Source organism: Polypterus senegalus, chromosome 14 (assembly GCF_016835505.1).
Source record: "Polypterus senegalus isolate Bchr_013 chromosome 14, ASM1683550v1, whole genome shotgun sequence".
Classification (NCBI taxonomy): domain Eukaryota; kingdom Metazoa; phylum Chordata; class Cladistia; order Polypteriformes; family Polypteridae; genus Polypterus; species Polypterus senegalus.
In genome coordinates, this window is record NC_053167.1 from 44,230,642 (window position 1) to 44,252,275 (window position 21,634).

The 21,634-nt window shown below is 38.4% G+C and overlaps 1 protein-coding gene across 1 annotated transcript in view; it reads right to left on the bottom strand.

Moving 5' to 3' along the window:
- Positions 1-21,634, bottom strand: part of cdh4 (cadherin 4, type 1, R-cadherin (retinal)) — a 1,132,965-nt gene that overhangs the window by 19,972 nt on the left and 1,091,359 nt on the right. The window contains exons 12-14 of the mRNA XM_039735522.1: positions 13,056-13,198; positions 8,040-8,273; positions 7,507-7,746 (exon numbers count right to left, since the gene is read on the bottom strand). Of these exons, the coding sequence (XP_039591456.1) occupies positions 7,507-7,746; positions 8,040-8,273; positions 13,056-13,198 (617 nt within the window). The remainder of the gene's footprint in view (positions 1-7,506; positions 7,747-8,039; positions 8,274-13,055; positions 13,199-21,634) is intronic.

A 21,634-nucleotide genomic window follows, 5' to 3' on the forward strand; every position in this document is an offset into this window, starting at 1 on the left:
AATGTAGTTTGCTTATTTTAATGTCACGCCAAATTTTAGTTAGATAATTTGACTTTTTTCCAGAATTTTCATATGTTTTGTTAATTTTATGTGCAGACAGACAGATGACATCTAAGGTATGCCAGCCTTATGCTGAAGTGACACGACGAAAGAAAATATATCACAGAAAAAAATGAAGAGTTCAGTGTACCACTAAAACAAGCAAATATTTCCATTTATAGAGTGAACTAAGGTTTCGAAATACATTATATAACTCTTTATTGCATGGAAATGTCTGCTTTATGAATCCAAGCATCATCATTACATGTTTAGGTCACTTAATAGTAGTAGTAATATCATAACATACATAGAGTGCAGTGAAATTATAATTTGCCAATCCATTTATATATGCAACCTGTCACCCCTCTCTGACACTATCATAAAAGGAATGGGTTAAAGCACATAACTCCATATTACTTAATGTTCGTTGAATTTCCCCTGGTTGCCCAGGTTTTATTTAATTTCAAGACTTTGCTGTAAATTTACTTTACACTTATCTGAGCAACCCATTGTGACTAACAGGGAAATGCAGCTATTTGTGTTAGAAGGGGTAATTTGATGGGGTGACAGGAATCTATGGTATATACACAGATTGTCTTTTATCACATCCCGTTAAGATCGTGGCAAATCATTCTGTCCCCAGGCCACCCTGGTAGGATTGGTATTCACTTTTAATCAATCAGGTACAAAGTTAACTTCAGACACTGTAAAGTAGAGAGTTAAAGCCACTGCATCAAGATGCCACATGCCCTATGTTTCAAGTTACCATCCAATTTTCATGAAAATCACTAGAGTCATTTTTAAGATTTTTCAGAACAAACACATAGAAGTAGTTGCCAAGTTAACTTTATTTATGTAGATATAGCTGTGTTTCTCAGTTTTGCCTAATTATTAACACTAGCTTCCCAAATAGCCTGCGAAAAATTTTGTTCTCCTTAAACACCCTAGTTTTCCTGACATATGCGAATAAATTTGTATTCTGTTTTGCAAATGTGTCAATTAGCAGCATGCAGCCTGCAGTCATCCCCCCATTCAGCCAGCTGTATGCCCTCCCTGAGGCTAATTCATCTATTCTCACTTCCAGCTGAAGTCTGCATATAAGATACGCACATGGTAACATGCACAGTTAGGTCTGTAAGTATTTGGACAGTGACACCATTTTCATAATTTTGGCTCAATACGCCACCACAATGGATTTGAAAGAAATAATTTCATGATTGAAGAATAGGCTTTCAGTATTAATCTAAAGGGCTTAACAGACATACCGTATGAGCCACTTAGGAATGACAGCCATTTTTAAACATGGTCATCTCATTTTCAGGGGGTCAAGGGTATTTGGACAATTGACTAACAAGTTGCTCCATAGCCAGGTGTGAGCCGGTCCCTCATTATTTCATTAACTATTAATCAGGTAGAAGGTCTGGAGATGATTCCAAGTGTGGATTGTCATGTCAGCTCAAACCATAGTGTATACAAGTTTTGACCTTGGTTTTGCAAATTGGAAGCACCCAGTGACAAAGCAGTGCTACTCTTCCTGTGTGGCATCCCTTTATTTTTAGACTCACATCCTAGAAATGGCTTTATCAAATACTCTGAAATTAACCGCATATCATTTTTTAGTTTAAGGCATCTGATTGTAATTAACCTGTAACAATATAATGGTGCACAGAATGGGCAAACTATTCCAAATGCTATAGCTGATTTGGTGTTGTTACTCTCAGACCGCCACTCAGAGTATTTTAACCCACTGTATCTAAATGTGGTATTGCAGCTCTACAGCAGCTGATCGGAAAGCTCTACGGTAGTTTGTGTCAAGAGTAGAGAGAATTATCGGGATACAGCTTCTTGCACATGGTGCCACAGCTATTCGCACAGTCTATTTGAACTTCACCCATTCGGCAAACACTTCACAGCCTTTCCTGTATGGACCTCGTGGTTCAGAAGCACTTTCACCCCAAGAGCTATAAACACACTCAATCAGTCCATCAAGTGCTCCCGCTAGAACTGTTTGTAATTATAAGTACAATTACGTGTATTACAGCTGTAATATTGCACAACCTGATCCACTTATGCTTTCATATTGTATATTTTTCACAGTTTTTTTATTGCATTATTATTATTATTATTATTATTGTGGTTGTTGTTGATGTTATTTTACCATTTTATAGGAAAATAAGTTTATGGAGGATTTGCATATTGAATCACATTGTACCATACAATAACAATAAAGGAATTCAATTCAGTTCAATAGAAGAAAGCCTTTATATGCAGATGATGATGACTGACTTTAAGTTAATATAGATTTCCAGGTGGTATCTTCTTGGAGCTCATGATATCATTTTTAAGATGAAATGCAGTAAAGTATATATATTACATTATACAGATCAATTTTTAACTTCATTTAAGTAATGTATACTGTTAATAATTAAACATGTGAGAACACGGTGGCGCAGTAGCAGCGATGAATTGGTGCCCCATTCAGGGATTGTTCCTGCCTCGCGCTGTATGCTTGCTGGGGCTGCCGTAACTCTTGATGGATAGATGGATGGAATAATTAAACATGTACCACAAAGATATTTCAAAGTTCCTTAAATGTTTTGAAGAATCTGTGTTTTAAGCTTACAGATGGCTTGACATTTATTAAAGAGCTGATTGTATGGTGATTGGTTACTTGGAGAAAGAAAACGAAGGACAGGAATTCAGGGTTAGTACAGCTGAAAGAAACAGTACTGCTGCAATAAATTCTTTCCTTGGTGAAGAAAAAACAACTCACAATATTTAGCCATACCTAGAACACTCTATGATAGGTAGGCCTATTATTGCCAAAGTCTACAATCAAGAGAAGACTTCACAAAAGCAACTACAGAGGGTTTACCACAGGATGCAAACCTCTGGTAAACCTCAAGCACAAGAAGGACAGATTAGACTCCGCCAGAAAATATTAAAAAAAAAATATTCCAGTTTTGGAACAGTTTTCTGTGGGCAAATGAAATTCAGATCAATTTGTACCCAAATGTTGGATAGAGAAGAATATGAAGAAGAGAAAGAATGGGTGATTATCTGTAGCATACCTCATCATCTGTGAAACGTGGTGGTGGCAGTGTTATGGCATGGAAATGCGTGACTGCCAATGGAAGTGGATCACTGGAGTTTATTGATGATATGACTACTCACAAAAATTAAAGGATCATTTCTGAAGTGAACAGTGCTATACTGTCTGCTCAGATTCAGACAAATGTTGTAATACTGATAGAACAATGTAGCAGTGCTACAAGATAAACGTTGTCTTAAATGTATTGCGCTCATGAGTCATGTCTTTCGTAGTGTTGTTGTGTTTACATGGTCTTTGTGTGTCTATGCAAATATTGTCCCCTGGAAACAAAGGGGGAAGGATAACATTATGGAACCATGGTCCCTGTGTTAGTTTGGCCTTTCAATCTCATCATTTTGCATCCGGGTCAGTACTATTTAAAACATAAGGAGGTAAGGAGAAGGAGACCTATTTTTTGTTTCCATACCGACAACCAAGAAAAGAACAATGATTCGAATCGTCAACACATTCGCCTGCTTGCCGCTTTCAATGCCAGACTGGACAATTTCACCAATACAATGGAGAATCCCAAGGGATCCGGATCACGCCGAGATGCCGAGGATCAAGAATGGTGAGAGTGTTTTTGTCATTTGGGAGAGCAGCCAGCCATCATTGTAGTCCATATATAATTGCTGTAGGACACTTTTATAACTGAATCAGGCTTACTACCATTACTTATCCTCCATTTGCAGCCTTGGATTTTTGTAGGCGTCTTGTGTTCTCTGTGTGTCATTTTATTTAATGTGCAGTGTGGTATCAAGGGAGGGCTTGTGTTGTGTGTGTGTATATATATATACATATATATATATACATATAGTCACAATAACAAGACATGAACAGATAAAGGTTTGGGGCAGCCTCGCGTGTAATATGGTATCCCGGCTGCAAAAGTCATTTTTATCACAATAATTAGCACTGGAGTGCATACAACGGAGTCCAAAACAAGACTGAGGGAAAAGGGGAAAAGGGCAGGCTTTTAAAGGGGAAGACAGGAAGTGAGGTCATAAGGATCGGGCATATGTTCATCGCTCATTGGATCAGACCCGTACGTGACATCAGAGGGGCCGGAGCTGGTAAGGTCTGTATCCATTGGTTCGGTCCCGAAAGTGATGTCAAGAGAGCCAGGTGGAGTCTCCCAGGAATGGTCTACAGGGAAGTGAGAAAAAGAGTCAGTGCACTCTGCCACATCCCGGCATGCCTCCGAACTGCCTTCATTTAAGCCCTTTAGCTGCCTCCCATGCGCATGTGTGTGACTATATATATATATATATATATATATATATATATATATATATATATATATATATATATATATATATATATATATACACACACACACAGTGGTGTGTAAAACTATTTGCCCCCTTCCTGATTTCTTGAGAAATAAAATCCATACCTACATGGCCCTGTGTGAAAAAGTAATTGCCCCCTGAACCTAATAACTGGTTGGGCCACCCTTAGCAGTAATAACTGCAATCAAGCGTTTGCGATAACTTGCAATGAGTCTTTTACAGCGCTCTGGAGGAATTTTGGCCCACTCATCTTTGCAGAATTGTAATACAGCTTTATTTGAGGGTTTTCTAGCATGGACCGCCTTTTTAAGGTCATGCCATAGCATCTCAATTGGATTCAGGTCAGGACTTTGACTAGGCCACTCCAAAGTCTTCATTTTGTTTTTCTTCAGCCATTCAGAGGTGGATTTGCTGGTGTGTTTTGGGTCATTGTTCTGTTGCAGCACCCAAGATCGCTTCAGCTTGAGTTGACAAACAGATGGCCGGACATTCTCCTTCAGGATTTTTTGGTAGACAGTAGAATTCATGGTTCCATCTATCACAGCAAGCCTTCCAGGTCCTGAAGCAGCAAGACAACCCCAGACCATCACACTACCACCACCATATTTTACTGTTGGTATGATGTTCTTTTTCTGAAATGCTGTGTTCCTTTTACGCCAGATGTAACGGGACATTTGCCTTCCAAAAAGTTCAACTTTTGTCTCATCAGTCCACAAGGTATTTTCCCAAAAGTCTTGGCAATCATTGAGATATTTCTTAGCAAAATTGAGACGAGCCCTAATGTTCTTTTTGCTTAACAGTGGTTTGCGTCTTGGAAATCTGCCATGCAGGCCGTTTTTGCCCAGTCTCTTTCTTATGGTGGAGTCCTGAACTTAATTGAGGCAAGTGAGGCCTGCAGTTCTTTAGACGTTGTCCTGGGGTCTTTTGTGACCTCTCGGATGAGTTGTCTCTGCGCTCTTGGGGTAATTTTGGTCGGCCGGCCACTCCTGGGAAGGTTCACCACTGTTCCATTTTTTGCCATTTGTGGATAATGGCTCTCACTGTGGTTCGCTGGAGTCCCAAAGCTTTAGAAATGGCTTTACAACCTTTACCAGACTGATAGATCTCAATTACTTCTGTTCTCATTTGTTCCTGAATTTCTTTGGATCTTGGCATGATGTCTAGCTTTTGAGGTGCTTTTGGTTTACTTCTCTGTGTCAGGCAGCTCCTATTTAAGCGATTTCTTGATTGAAACAGGTGTGGCAGTAATCAGGCCTGGGGGTGGCTACAGAAATTGAACTCAGGTGTGATACACCACAGTTAGGTTATTTTTTAACAAGGGGGCAATTACTTTTTCACACAGGGCCATTTAGGTTTGGATTTTATTTCTCCCGAAATAATAAAAACTATCATTTAAAAACTGCATTTTGTGTTTACTTGTGTTATATTTGACTAATGGTTAAATGTGTTTGATGATCAGAAACATTTTGTGTGACAATCATGCAAAAGAATAAGAAATCAGGAAGGGGGCAAATAGTTTTTCACACCACTGTATATATATATATATATATATGCATACAGTATATAGAGGGGCTCGGTGGCGCAGTGGTAGCGCTGCTGCCTCGCAGTAAGTTGACCTGGGTTTGCTTTCTGGGTCCTCTCTGCATGGAGTTTGCATGTTCTTCCCATGTCAGCGTGGATTTCCTCCAGGTACTCTGGTTTCCTCCCACAGTCCAAAAACATGCAGGTTAGGTGCATTGTGATCCTAAATTGTGCCTAGCGTGTGCATGGTGTGTGGGTGTGGGTGCGTGTGTGTGTACTGCGGTGGGCTGGCACCCTGCCCGGGATTTGATATATATATATATATATATACAGGATCACTGTATCTTACATCCACTGTTGGTTTTTTATTATTGTCAGCAGTTGTTTGATTATATGGGTTTTCCTGACCTTACTTAAAATAAATTAATTATAAGGACCTTTCCCTTGCTCAGACACTTAACTTAATAATTTTAAACCAAAAGCCCTGATGTTAAGTATATATATATATATATATATATATATATGTATATTTTGGTTGCATTTTTTAGTATTATATTATTCTGCCTGGTACATTTAGGGTGTAATGAGGGAGCTTGGAGGAAAATTAATTATGTATTGTTTTGCTGTTTTGTTTCCTGTCACTACTAATATATACACCCATTATTATTATATTTTTTGCCAACTGTTTGCCTTATTATTATTTAACCGTCGACTGGGGAAGTTTATTTGGAAGAAGTACAGCTTGTCAGGTCTGATGTTTCTCATCTTTCCAGGCCACTGGTCTTGGTGGCCGTTACAACAATACTTCACAATACAGATGGACAATGAAGCAAAACATACTGTGGCAGCAAACCAAATGATTTTCAAGGCAAAGAAGTGGAATATTCTTAAAATGACCAGGTCAATCAACTGACCTCAACCCAATTTGACATGCATTTCATTTGATGAAGACAAAACTGAAGGCAGAAAATCCAACAAACAAGCAGCTCCTAAAGACAGCTGCAGTAATGGCCTGGCAAAGCAACAGTAGGGTGGAAACCCTGCAGTTGATGAAGGCCATGGTTTCCAGACCTCAGCCTGTCATTGACTGCAAAGAATTTTAAAGCAAGCATTGAAAATGATTTTAATATTCATGATTATGTTGCTTTGTCCAAATACTTTTTAGCCTGTAAAAATGGAGAGACCATGTAAAAAATGGCTGTGATTTCTAAATGGCTCCTAAAATGTTTTTGTTGAATGCCTTAAACTAAAACTGCAGGTCTACACTTCAATCACATCTTAATTGCTTCATTTCAAATCCATTGTGGTGGCACACAGAGCATAAACTATGAAAATTATATCACTGTTCAAATACTTATAGACCTAATTGTATATTGCATTAAACTGCTTAAGGATGTTCTATGACTTCCAGTTTATTCCACTAGAAAAGTTAAGACAGAAAAATACATCAGTCATTGCCGAGGGTTGATCATTATATGCTCTAGTTACTGAGATTTGTAGTGTCCTGTTGCCCTGATTCTGAGTGCTAACTAGGTAGTATACGTAATGTTCTAGTATACTCACTGAGCAGGATGATGATGCAGATAAGAATTGCAATGATGGCTCCAGTACCAAGTCCAGCAGCAGCTACAGCTCCAATTGTCATACAGTCTCTGTTCTCATCACAAGGACAAACCTTGACTTTGATCACAGTTGTGTTTGACAGAGGGGGATTCCCTGAGTCTGTGATTATAATGGGAACATCATATACCCCAGATTCAAGATGCATAATGCGCTGACTCAACTTCAGCTGTGCATAGTCACCTGTGGGGAGAAGCATTTTTTTTTACTTTAATATTCAAATGACAATTCTCTCATGTAGTTGTAACTATATATGGAATCTGTGTTTTGTTTTAACATATCAAAGATGCTGAGTGTACAGATCTGTGAAGTGTAAAAAACCTATTTCTGAAATTTTCTAAATATTATTAATAATATTAACATATTCTTTTCTTTGATTACATAACATCAGAAACTCTTGTTTTCTTCACCTCATTTAAAAAAGGCTAAATCAATGGTCTCATATTTAATCTGAATCATGAAAGGACTGCTCTCACCAGTAAGCCGAGTGATAGTCCAGTTGCGCTGAACTCCAGAAGGATACGAAGGCAGTTCAAAGATAAAAGGGCCAACATTGGGGTCGGTGTCAGCATCTGCTGCAGTAATGTTGATGGCATTAGCGTTTGGGTTCTCACAGATCTGGGCCTCCTTCGGTAGCAGCTCTGGTGGATTGTCATTTATGTCTATCAGGTAAATTTGGAGTGTACCTGTTCCACTTGCAGGAGGAGATCCTGTAAAAGCAAGACATAAGATTACCTACATTTCAGTCTTCAGCCGTATAATTTTAATTATCTATCACTCAGTACTTTTTGAACCTGCAAATAGAATGAGGGAAGACAAGAAGCAATCATATGGGAGAAAGAAAGTCCATATGGACAGGAGAGATCATGAAAACTCACGAAAACTGCTACAGTGCACTCCTTTGATAACCAAATTAAGTTTTAAAAAAGAGAGAAAAAGAAAAACTTTGTCCATATCATGTTCATAAACAATAAATAAAAATATTAAAAGAAAATATTTTTATACATCAACTACTATCTATCTATCTATCTATCTATCTGCTCTCATTTTGCTCAGTGCACACAGAATCCTTGCCACTCACATTTTGTATTTTCTACAATTGAAGGTTTTTGAATACCATCACTAGAGATGTCCACTTTAAACAACAGATTAATGGCCATCCATGCTCTTTCTTTAAACTGAAAGGAAACACAAGCTTTCTGGATGCATGGAACAGAAAGCTTTGACTATATGTTTAGCCATTTAATTGTGTTTGACTTTGATTTAACTTGCTTATTGTTTGTTAACATTTGACGCACTCAAGCCATGTGTATAATGGTTTGTTTTTCTAAGCCACTTCGAATAAAGATAACTGTTAAATAAATAACAATTCATTCACTTTCTAACAAACTTTTCCAGGATAAGGAGGCAATAGGCCAAACCACTGAATGGTCACTGTCCCTTTGCAAGGCATACTTATGCACATACCCACATTTGCTCATATTGATAGTAAAGCTAAATTTGTCTTGAAAAAGAAAATAATTTGAAAGTTTTTATGTGAATAGTTTCTTCAGTCAAATGATGTATTATGCAATGTCCAGCTTACTTGGTAAAACATGCAGGAAAATGAGTCGCAGCATAATTTTTAATAAATGATTATTCAATTTCTAAGCTCAAAATACATTTAGTAAAGGGATATTTAACTACAGAAACAGTCATAATAAGCCACATGATTCCTCACAACATGTACATTAGGGTTTGAGTTCAGGATACTCCCTGTGTACAGTTTGTACTGTCCCCACGTGCCCATGTGTGTTTGTTCTGGGAGTTCTGGTTTCCTCTCATAGTCCAAAGGTGTGCAGGTTAGGTGAACAGGCAATTCTAAATGGGCCCCTGATACATATGTGTGCATCTAGCTAAGTATCAATCCCTTCTTGCATCATTTTCTTTTACCACCATCAACAGTAAGGTAAGGTTCTATCAGATCAGAATTAACAGCTCCACTGACACGTGTTCTCTGTTCTCCACTTTCACCTTCCCTCTTAACCCTCCTCCACCTCCTACCCCAATCTCCTTGTTTGTTGATGACTTTGCCAGCTTTTTTCAGGATAGGTTGGCTGCTATCAACAGTCAGTTTTCATCCTCACTGCCACCCATTATGCCTCATCCCAACCATCACCCAACATTCTCCACATTCTCTCCAGTCTCTGCCACTGATGGTTTCAACTTCCTTTCCAATCACCCCATTACTTGTCCACTTGACCCTACCCCTCATATCTCCTTAAGGTTATTTCCTCATCACTCATCTCTGCAATTACACACATCATTAACACTTCCCTCAGCTCAGGCACATTCCTACCATTTTCAAACACGCTCTGATAACCCCACTCCTCAAAAAGCCTACACTCAGTCCATCCCAAGTTAACAGTCACAGGCCTGTCTCTCTCCTTTACTTTCTTTCTAAAATACTTGAATGTGCTGTTTGTAACCAGGTCCCTTCCTTCCTTGTACAGAATGGACTGCTCGATACTCACCAGTAACAACTACGGTCAACCAGCTATGATTTGCTAGAGCTACCAACATGTCATCAGTCCTTATCCTTCTAGACCTCTCCTCTAGATCCCTCTAGACCTTTCCATGGACCACCAGGCATGGAAAAAACTTTATGAATGAAATCCACCCACAGCAGCATACAGGCTTAGGAGCCAATCCAAGCCAAATGCCAGTTAGGGATCAAAGAAGAAAAATACCTTTCTTCTGTCTTCGACATGGTCAACCGCAATATTCCTCTTGCCTTCCTCTCTGACACTGGTATCACTGTGACTGCTCTCAGATGGTTTGAGTCCTACATCTCAGGCAGATTCTACAGTGTGTCCTGGCAAGGAGTGTTTTCAAAGGCATATCAAACATGCAAAGGATGCCCCAAAGATCGATGATGGGTCCTCTACTTTTCTTTCTGTACACCATCTTGCTGAACTCCATCATTCAATCCCAAGGGTTCTCTTATCAGTGCTATGCTGCAGCCGTACCTGTCCTTCCCTCCTGAAGGACAACACGGTATCAGCTATATTCTCTGCACGTCTTACTGATATCTCATCTGGATGAAGGACCACCATCTGCAGTTCAACCTGGCAAAAACAGAGCTTCTTGTGATCCCGGCCAACCAGTTTGTTCAATTCCCCATCTCTGTACAGCTTGCCCCACTGTCACTAACACCTGCCACGTCAGTATGTAACTTTGGGTTGGTGATTGATGAGCTGTTATTTTTTTTCTGACCACATTTCTGCTCGCTCTCATTCATGCAAGTTCACACTGTACAACATTTGCAAGATCAGACCTTATCTGTAGCACAACTTCGGGTCCAGGCATTGGTCTTGTCTCCTCTGGACTACTGAAACTCTCTTCTGGGCAGGAGTACCCGCATGTGCTATCAATCTGCTGCAAATGGTCCAAAATGCAGCAGCCTGTCTTGTATTTAACCAGCTGAGCTAGGCACGTGTCACTCTTCTTTTCAGGTTGCTACATTGGCTCCCTGCAGCAGCACGCGTTAAGTTCAAATCACTGATGCTTGCCTACACTGTAGTCAATGGGTCTGTACCTGAGTATATGGAGATACCAGTGAGGTGATATCCTCCTTCTCACCCACTAAGGTCTGCCAGAGAACAACATCTGGTGATGTTGCCTCTGCATGGTATCAAGTCTTAATCCATACTCTTTTCCTGTGTAGTTCCTAGTTAGTGGAATAGGCACCCACCTCCATCTAAATCAATCAATCAACATTTATTTATATAGCACATTTTCATACAAAAAAAATGTAGCTCAAAGTGCTTTACAAAATGAAGAATAGAAAAATAGAAGACACAATAAAAAATAAAAGTAAGTCAACATTAATTAACATAGAATAAGTAAGGTCCGATGGCCAGGGTGGACAGAAAAAACAAAAAAAAAAAAAAATTCCAGAGGCTGGAGAAAAAAAATAAAATCTGTAGGGATTCCAGACCATGAGACCACCCAGTCCCCTCTGGGCAATCTACCTAACATAAATCAAACAGTCCTCTTTGTATTTAGGGTTTTCATGGAAGGACTTGATGATGATCTGTACTGCAGACTCCCTCAATGTATTTAAGAAGCAATTGAAAACCCATCTGTTCTGTGAATATCTAACTGATGAAGAAGAAGAAGAAGAAGAAAGTGCTTTGTAATCTTTCATACTGTTAGTTGATTTGTTGTCACATTAAGTTTAATTGCTTTAATGATTGTTAATCTATGATTGCAAATGTATTAGTTATTACATCTTTACACTTGTGGCAATCAGCTTTTAACTGTCCTACTACATCTGCTGAATGAACAGGGCCTAGCCTAATGTTACACAATTATATTTACCTCTTTTCTAAGTCACTTTGAATAAAAGTGTCTACCAAGAAGTTAATGTAAATGTAAATGTGTGTATGTTCACCCCATGATGGGCTGACGCCGTGTCCAGGGAAGGTTTCTACCCAATTCTTGTTGGGATAGGTTCCAGTTTCCCTGCAGCCCTACTCAGGTTAAGCGGGTTTGGAAAATGGATGGAAGGAAATAACAATTATGATACTATTTTTTATATAGCACCATTCCCATGCTCAGTTAGTCAGTAATCAGTAAGTCGTGAGAGATAACATGTGTTGAATGTGCACTTAAAAAACTGAAATACTGACCAAGTGAACTTGTAGATTTGTGATCTGATTTTTACAGTGTTTGTTACTGGTAGATTATTGCAATTATAATTCAAATGTTTTACAACTAATGTACCAGAATGTATTCAAATTCTCATTGTGTTTAGTACTTAAAATGCAAAACCCGGTAAGAGGTACTGTATAAACATAAATTAAACAAAATTAAAAAACAACCTTGAAATAATGAAAAAGATAAACACAAAATAATGCTATTCTCTCTACTTTTCACAATGCATTAGTCTCTAGCAAAAAGTCCTTTCATTGGCTCTTAAACAGATTAACTACTTCCACCATCTGCATCGAAGTTCTAACTCGATGGATGTAATGTAATATTGTGTTAGTAAACTGAGTATATATCAGTAATGAAATTACTAAAATATGGGCAGGGTAAAAAGTTAAAAGGTTTAATATTAAATAGACAGTATGGTAAATGCTTTTGAAGATAATTAAATAGTTCTAACCATCAGCTACAAATGTGAGTGCCGTGCTGATGCAGGACTTTCATTTATTTTTGGGTATTCTTTACCCTCCCACAGATCTCAGAATGTTTATGAATGATCAGCTCATTATAACATTTTTTAAAAGATCAAACAGCAGTAAGACTTCTTTTTTGTAGTTTGTACAAACATTTTCTTTTCCTGGAAGTATTATACTAGATGGACTGGCATTTCATGCAGGGTGGATTTCTGCCTTTTACTTGTTGCAGCTTTCTGTAACCAACAAATAGATTTAGTTGGTTTAGTGATAGTATGTTCTGTCATAGCCATAACAGATATGATCAGTTAGTAGGATTAAACTTACCATTGTCAACAGCTAGGAAGGTGGCCTCATAAATGTTATTTTTAATGAAGCTCGACTCTCTATCCAGAACTGCCGTGGTGGTGATCTGGCCGCTGGTTGCATTAATTTTTAGCCAGTTAGCAGGGTCTGAGAGTTTCGAATACCTTAAAATGAGAAAAATCAATAAAAATGAGGTTATACTTCGTGTACAGTAGCACCAGTAAAACAATGGCATTCATTTCCGTAGTGGACCATGCATCAAAATTCAGACTACATAGGTCAATGTTGCTACAAGTTTTAGTGAATTGTTAAGCTTTTAAGTCTTTACATGAACCTTAACATCCAAACAAGATGTATGAAAATAAGTAGTTGAGCAATGTACAGGCAGACACACTTCTTAAATATTGGAAATGACTATCTAAAATCCCGTCCAATCAGTATGCTTATTCTAGTCATGGTATTATAAAATTTGCAACAGATTGAATTATGGGAAAAAAAAGGCCCATCACAGTCATTCTGTACTTAAAGTTATATCATGTAACATCCTTTAATATTCCTGGTCATGTTTTCATGTGCAGTAATCCTGACACTCTGATACAAACCCAACAGTAAAGAAAATTATAAATAGCTGCATTCTCTTGTGTTCTAGCTCCAGGTGCACCAACATATACCCACCTTCTAAACAATGGTTTATTAAGGTGGCAGGGAAAGTGTCTTTTTCATAATATCTATTCATCCATTTATTGACTAAGTTTACTTTATTACAGCATTATTGTGAGTCACAGCAGCATTAGGCAGGTGTCAACACCAATGAATTGTGATGTGATTTCATGACACAATACTTAGTGTAGTTGGCAGGACTGGGACTGTGAATGGACAGAGCTTGGTTGCAGTGATGCATAAACAATGGGGGCTGAGTGAGAGTGAGATTAGCTGACTTCACCAGGCGGTGTTTCATCTGCAGTGCCTACAAGGAGTGTCTGTGTGCCTTAGAAAAGAAGTGCTTCTATTGCTCAGTGTAGAAGGAGCCTTTCTAATCCAAACATTGCAGGTTTGCAGCTAGCTACAAGCAGATAATACAGCCCAAATGTCCAAACTGGGATGATTCATGGTGTGACTACATGACTTCATGTCTCTCCTCTTAGATTGACTGGTGACTGTAAATTGGCCCAGTGTAAGTAAGGGTGAATTATAATGTACTTACACCCTGTCCAGTGTTGGTTCCTGCCACACATCCATTGCTCTTGGATTAAGATTCTGGCTATCAACAACATTAAAATTTAATTAACAGGGTTTAGGGAGTGGATAGATTACCTGTGCCCAAAACCACCTTTTATGCCTCTAAAATTCCTCTAATTTTAAACATATTGTGTAATTCTTAGCTTTTTATTTCCAATATAAATAATATTCAGTTTGAAATAGCTTGTCACTGATCACTTAGTCATGGTACAGTGTGATTTACACAGTGCAAAAATAACAGGTTGAGATTGTTGAGAAATATCCATTCAAGACCACATTGAAAGTATTTTTTTTAAATATAGGTAATCAGTCTTCCCAAAAAGTCATTACTGATTATCTGTAAGTGGATATAAGGTATCAGGTATGTAAAACACTTTTGGGAATTGATTTGGTCTTTTAATCAATTACTCTCATTTGAATATTTCTTTGATTAAAATGTTAAACTTTCTGGAATTTAAACAGACTTGAATTTGAACCTTAAAATGCAGACTTATATATAGAACAGCGAGTGTTCGTTACATGGAGAGTTACAATGTCAAGAAAGACACCAATCCAATAATTAGTACAAAAATAAGCCTGCTACCTTTACCTTTGCAAGTGCATGCTAGTAGAAAATAAAGGCTCTGACCCCTCCTAACTCTGACCCTGGTTAATTAGATCTGAATAACAAAGGTTTTGAGAGCAAACTGCTGAATTTAATACCTGACATACTTAACAAGTTGTTTTTTTATCACCACTGTTCTGTAAGGCGTAAGGTTGTCCTAGTAATGACGGGAAAAGGATTTAGAGAATATGCTGGTCAGACAGTTTTGTGCTTGTTACCACTGTTTAGGTCACAGTTGTTTAAGGTGTTGATGTTGTATAATATGGTGCTATTATGAGAGCTATGTTGAAATGGAAAATTATTAGAAATGTGATTAAAAAAACTTTACAAAGGATAAAAATGCGTGGAGAGGTACACTTTCTCATTTTGAAAAGGTCACAAATAATCGGGGCCTTTATTAACTTAGCCGGCAGTTTGAGATTTTTCAAATTTATTTTGTCACTTTTCAATCACAAGTGAACATATGGGTTATGAGTATATTCTTAATAAGAGTAAGCTTTCCTGTATTAGTTCCTGGAGATGAATAAGCAGATGATATTAATATAGAGCAGGCTTTCTAATAGTATGGTTTCACAGAATAAAGGTGATCTAATAAAAGTTTCCAAAGTAATTAAAGATATGCAAAAGTTGTAGTGTTCCATAACTCTAGAAGCAAAGAACTGGACTGAAACTACTAAATAATGTGAGCTGAAGAAGAAATGGTGCTGGTTCAAAAAAGGGAGAAAAATACAGTTGCTCACCCAAGTGAGAATAAGCTGCTAAAGCCAACAGTCATTACATTTACTGAAATTGGGAATAATAAATTTTCTAAAAAACAGTTGACCTTTTAAAGTCCACTTATAAAGCAGTGGAAACAAGCGAAGCTGTCTGGTATTGTTGCTTCTAATAAAGCTTGTAGTGGCATAAATTTAACAGGCGGTAAAGCCATTAAAACGAATGCAGGCCCTTTAGAGGTAACCTGAGGACAGTCTCGGTTTGCCTGATGGACTTAATAACGGTGGGGACCACAACATTAACAGGATGGAAAACAACAAGCTAGAGATACGGCAAGACATCAAGTGGAGAAAAATGCAGGGAAATCACGAACTGCTGGTGCTTCATTTGGCTGTGCATTTTAACCGATAATAATGTAAACAACATTTTAATCACTGGTAATTAATGTAAACAAGTATGATACAGACCCGTGAAATACTAACAGAAAATTTATTTTTCCTTTCCTGTCCTGGCTTAAGTTTAATTTTTTTTGTTTATTTAGTCTTTCTGTTGTTGTTTAAAAAATATATATTATCATTTTAAGTATTCCTAATTCTGCCTTTGGTGTGTCTTTTTATGTGTCGTATTTATAGAATGCTAGTAGTATAGACTGTGGTGGGCTGGCGCCCTGCCCGGGGTTTGTTTTTCCTGCCTTGTGCCCTGTGTTAGCCGGGATTGGCTCCGGCAGACACCCATGACCCTGTAGTTAGGATATAGCGGGTTGGATAATGGATGGATGGATGGATAGTAGTACAGAATTTAATTTTACTGTTACATTTTATGTTAAGTATATATGGAGTGTTTTTTATGTTATCTGCCCTGCCTCCTGTATGTGGAGCTTATGGAGTAGTAGGGGCTCCCTAATTAGGTAGCTGTGGTACCAACCCAAGAAAAACTTAAGCCCAAAGCTGAAGAAGGATCAGCAGCTTTGGCACTAATTGCGGTTAGTTTTTGTTTCTTGCTTTTTTTTCTGGTTTTGGACCCTGGCTCATGGATACTGTCATTTGTATTTTGTCTGGTTTTGCTTAGAAAACCTATTTTAAATGTGTTTTTGTTGTGTTTATTCATGTGTCCTGCCTTTTGTGATCTTTCTTGACAAATAAATTATTTAATTATAAAGTATTTTGTTTCATTTTTTCATTTGAGGATTCACAGTTTTCTTCTTCTCCATTTTCCATAACCTTCTGGTTAATTTTAGACTGGAGCCCCATTTTTGAGCTTGTGCAGGTCATAGTCCGGCTTTTAAGTAGGGCTTGGGTCAAATCCATACCCTTAGACCAGAACTGAGGGAAGCCTGGCCTTTTTTGGTGTGGATTTTGTGGCTGGCTTAAGTTTTGTTGTTCAATGTGGAAGGATGACACAACAATTCCTATTAAACATTTCTTTAGAAACTTTCTTCATGACATCCCAAAATTTAGAAGGCAGTGATAATGTATATTCTACTATAGGTTTCCACCACACTCCTGTCATAAAGTGGGGTGCACAATGTACTGGGCGTTGGCACCATGCTACACTCTGGGCACTTGTAGTTCTTGAACCATCAGGATTGACAGTAAGAGGGTTGGAAGACACAGACCTCAAAATATAAATAGTGGAAAAAAACAAGTGTTCTTAATTTACAGATGCTACCACAAAAACAGAAAAGGATGGAAAACTGAAATTCCAGTCAACTATGACACTCACACAACAGGAAACAAAAATAGCAAAAAAGGCAGACAATTAATATATACAACAAATACAGTCCCCCTCAATCTCTCCTAGTAACAAAAATCAGATAAGGGGAGAAAATACAACTGTACAAAAAAATGAATAAATGCTATATACAAAAACCAATGCAAACTTGCTATGGGATGTCAATGTGATAATCAAATGAAGAATGACAGAACTTGCTAGGCTTTTACCATTTTTCTCTTTTTTCCAATTTAGTTAACCTTTTTCAACATTTTATTCTTTAGTGTGAAAAACAGCAATGCTCTTTGGATCAGGGCCCTTTCATTAGGTGAAGGGCAAGGTAGAGCCAGTCTGACAGGACCAACATGGGATTTCTCAAAAAAGGTATAAAGGGAATAAATAAATAAGAACGACCCAGAGGAACAGGAAACCCAGTGTTCTCTATGCATTTTTTATGATGTTCCGAGGTTTATTAGTTGTCAGATTTCACAGATTTTCATGCTCCCCTTCTATCCCTGTTTGAACTTTCCTTTTAACATAGGGCAGCAAAGACAGTATGTGATCTTTCAGATTAATAACTTGGAAAATAAACTGAATTTGAGAACACAGGGTCCTGTTAAGAAAAAGATAATGTACATTTTAGTTGACACACTCAATAGATTTTCATGATCTTTCTTCACTTTTCCATTAAAGATCTATTCACCAGGCACTGTCAGACAATATTCATTGCAGTTATTGTAAATACAAAAGAGGACATATTGTAGTCTCTGTATGAATTTCTATGAATCCCTGAATCTGTTGTTCAGTGTTGGCCACAAAGGTAAACTCGATATTTATAGATGGTATATGCCTATGCGGAGTATTTGGTTGGATACGGTGACTTTGATAGTTAATTTTGGCCTTGGCAGAACCTGATGAACCTTGATCATGACCCCATATCTGACTTACAGTATCCTGGTGCAACATAACATGTGTTAATGTATTTTATTTTTTTCTGTCATTGTATTATTGCTGTAGCCACATTTGTATAAGGCAAAGTCAGGCACGGGTAAGACGCGTGTCAAAGAAATCTCTCAGTCCAAAAGTTTGTTTTTAAAAATATTTAGTGAAAGTTAAAGGCAAATAATCCATACAAGAATACAAAGAAAAATAGTTACACACAAAGAATAAAGGGAAAAAAATGTATCTTCTATAAATTTAGTTTTTCTTATGAAGCTTTGGTTACTTCTGTACTTAAAGGTTATTTATTTCTTCTTCTGTATGCTTTAAACATACGGTTCAAAACTTAGATCTTTTAATTTATGAGTTACTTCACACTCAAAAGACCCTTAGGCCGTTGGCACTTAGATATGCGCCAGGCTCAGTGCCGTGCATAAGCACGAACGCGAGCATAAAAAGAATTCTTTCAAGGACACGGTTAAAAAACCGTATGCCTCTGTACCTTACACAAGGCAAGGCTAAACACTTACTAAAGAACATTGTTTACTCAAAAACTGTTAAGAAATGACAGGAAAATACCAACTCAATTCTATTCACGGGGGTTTTAGGAACCTCCCATATTTTATGCATTATCATCTAGTAAATATTCATACATTTTATAGAACTAGGAAGATGGCTCTTACAATTGCTTTTCATATTTTTATGTTATGGTTGCTGATTATATATATTATTGGTTTATTATGTACTGTCTCTTTAAGTTTACTTATGCTGCTTGGTCTTTGGGAATGAACTGCAGGAGGCAGGACCACCCTGATGTCACCATTCTTGAGGCCTCCCTCTAGCAATTTAAGTCAACTTAGAGGGCTCAAGAGCCTGAGATCATGTCTACTGTGGAATTCTGTGAATATCATTATGTTTTTTGCATTTACTGGTTTTTGTGACACTCTTACTTCTAAATGAGAGTACAGGTGGGACCACCTGCTGGACATTTCTGCCTGATGCACCTCCAACATTATCACCTTGCTGGCTGCAGGGTCATCAGCTGGGAGCCACCCTTCACTGTTATTTCATTCCTTTAATCCTGGAACATCTTGTAGTGGTGCAGCAGCAGTAGGGATGTGCCCCTACCACCCCCCTGGGGCCAGCTCTTAGGATCCTTGCTTTCCCCATACTTTATCCTTTCTTCTGAGCCAGAGCCATAAGTTCCCCTCTTGCACCTCTTCTGCCAGTTCTTCAAGACTTTGAGCCTGTAATCCCAAGGGACCTCAGGAACCTGATAGGAATTTCCAATGAATCCTCTGCAACATACCTCTACTGGGAAGATGAAGGCCTCTACCTTGCTCGTGAGCATGCAGCTAACAGTTCTGCATACTTTTTACCTTTTTCTCTCAAAGTCAGCTTTCATCCCATCTTTCTGTGGAACAGTGAATTCAGCCATGATTATCGTCCTAGTAATGGTAGACCACAGCATGATGTCTGGCCATAAAGGGGTTGGAGTGATCTGTTGTGGAAAGTTCAAGTGATGGTCAAGGTCAGCATCATGGTGATAGAAGTGACCACATCCTTATGCTGCTAGTCTGAGCCTTCCACCTTTGCTTGACAAAAGGGATCAGCCACTGTAAAGTTACCGGGCTGACCCTGTATGCTTGCAACAAGCCTCCAGGATTTAAGTTAGCTAAGGCAGTACCTAGTCATGAGGCCATCAATCTCTCATCGATCTCTTCCGAGCCATACCAGAGGTGCAGGTTCCGAAGACTTGGAAGGGTGTCATAAGTGGTCCTGATCAAGAAGCTCAGTTTGCTTGGGGCATTCTCCACATGTCAATCCACATGACTGTCCTGTTAATCACAGCCTCCCATGTTACCAGTCTTCCTTGTTATTGCTGACTTACAGCTCTTATTTTGTAGCACTCCTCCTCCACCTTCACGACCTCAGATATCATGGGTTTTTCCTGTCCTTTTTTGATGTTTTAGACCACCATTTACACACTGTTCCTCATCTAAGGTATTTTTCCCAAAAAGTGCCATGTTGGGAAGATATCGAGGAAGGCCTAGCCATTTCTGAATGTAATTGTTGGTTTTTGAGTCCATCTAGTTGACTATTGAGGAGTTGATGTCACATGACGTTGGGTTTCCAGGTTAACATTTTTGGTGTTCCTCTAGGGGGTTCCCTGCTTTGTGTCTCGTTATGGTGCTCCAGCTTATTGTTGTGGTGGTGATGTTGCAAATCCTGCAATGAAGACTGGGTGTTGCTTGCTTACACCAGCTGCAATAGTGGGATCAGTAACACTGTGGTGCTCAACCTGGCTATGATTCCACCTTGACCTGCTGCTGCAGTGCAAGCTTGTATCTGGCTGCTGCCACCACATGTTTCCTTTTCCTGATAAGATCGCAGCACCTGTTAGGTTGTCACTTTGGATTATCCGCAGCTGCACATGCTGAGGATCCATTGATCATTTGTCAATGCCATGCCAGTCGTAACCATGTTATCAGTCCTGATTGGTCCATCTTCTACCCTACCTCTCGGTAGACCGCCATACTGTCTTCATCTTACTCTGCTTGTTAGTTAGCTTAGGGAGTCTTTGTAGCAGTGGTTGATTGTGGATTCTGATATCTGGATTGTGCTTTTGGCCTTGTTTTAGGCAACTCATTTTGTCTCTTTTTGCTCAAATCATAAAAATCCTTTGTTGCCCATTTATTCAAAATCCAGGAATTGATGGTTGTCCTCCCTCTTATGGGGCTTTTTAATAAAATTTTGGACATTTCATGTTGTTTTTGTGAGCTCACCATTTGTGGGATTTGCTCTGGCTGAAGCCATCAGGTAGAGGTTGGAGCCTAGAAAATTTAAGGTGAGCCTCCTCTGGGTGAGTTGGTTAATTTTCTGGTCTGCTTCATTTTTTTTTTTTTTTTTTTTTTTAATAAAAACTTCATATTGTGACACCTGGATCCTGGAAGCTCTTGCTCTCACTCTTATAGTTAGTCCAAACAGTGGAGCCGAATAAGGTGAAGTGTAATGTGGTCTGCTAGCTTAGTGTGCATGATGAACCTTGGTGGAAGAGTTTTGAATTATCTATAATCTGTGAAGAAGTTTGTTCAAGATGTCAGGAAGAACTGATTAACATCTAATTAACTAATGCTACACTGAGACAAAGCAGGACAAATTCTGGCAATATTATGAATGTGGCAGAAGGCAGTCTGGGAAGCTTTATTTATGAGAATGCTGTCCAGGATAACACCAAGGCTCATTACTTCTTTAACTTTTAAATAGGCAACCTGGTACTAGTTCAGTCTCCATTTTGTTGATGTCTGATTTTGCACAATTTTTTTTCTTTTGCGTTTCTACTGTTCTGCATGAAGTACATTAAATAGTATCACTGTCCAATGAATGTACTCTG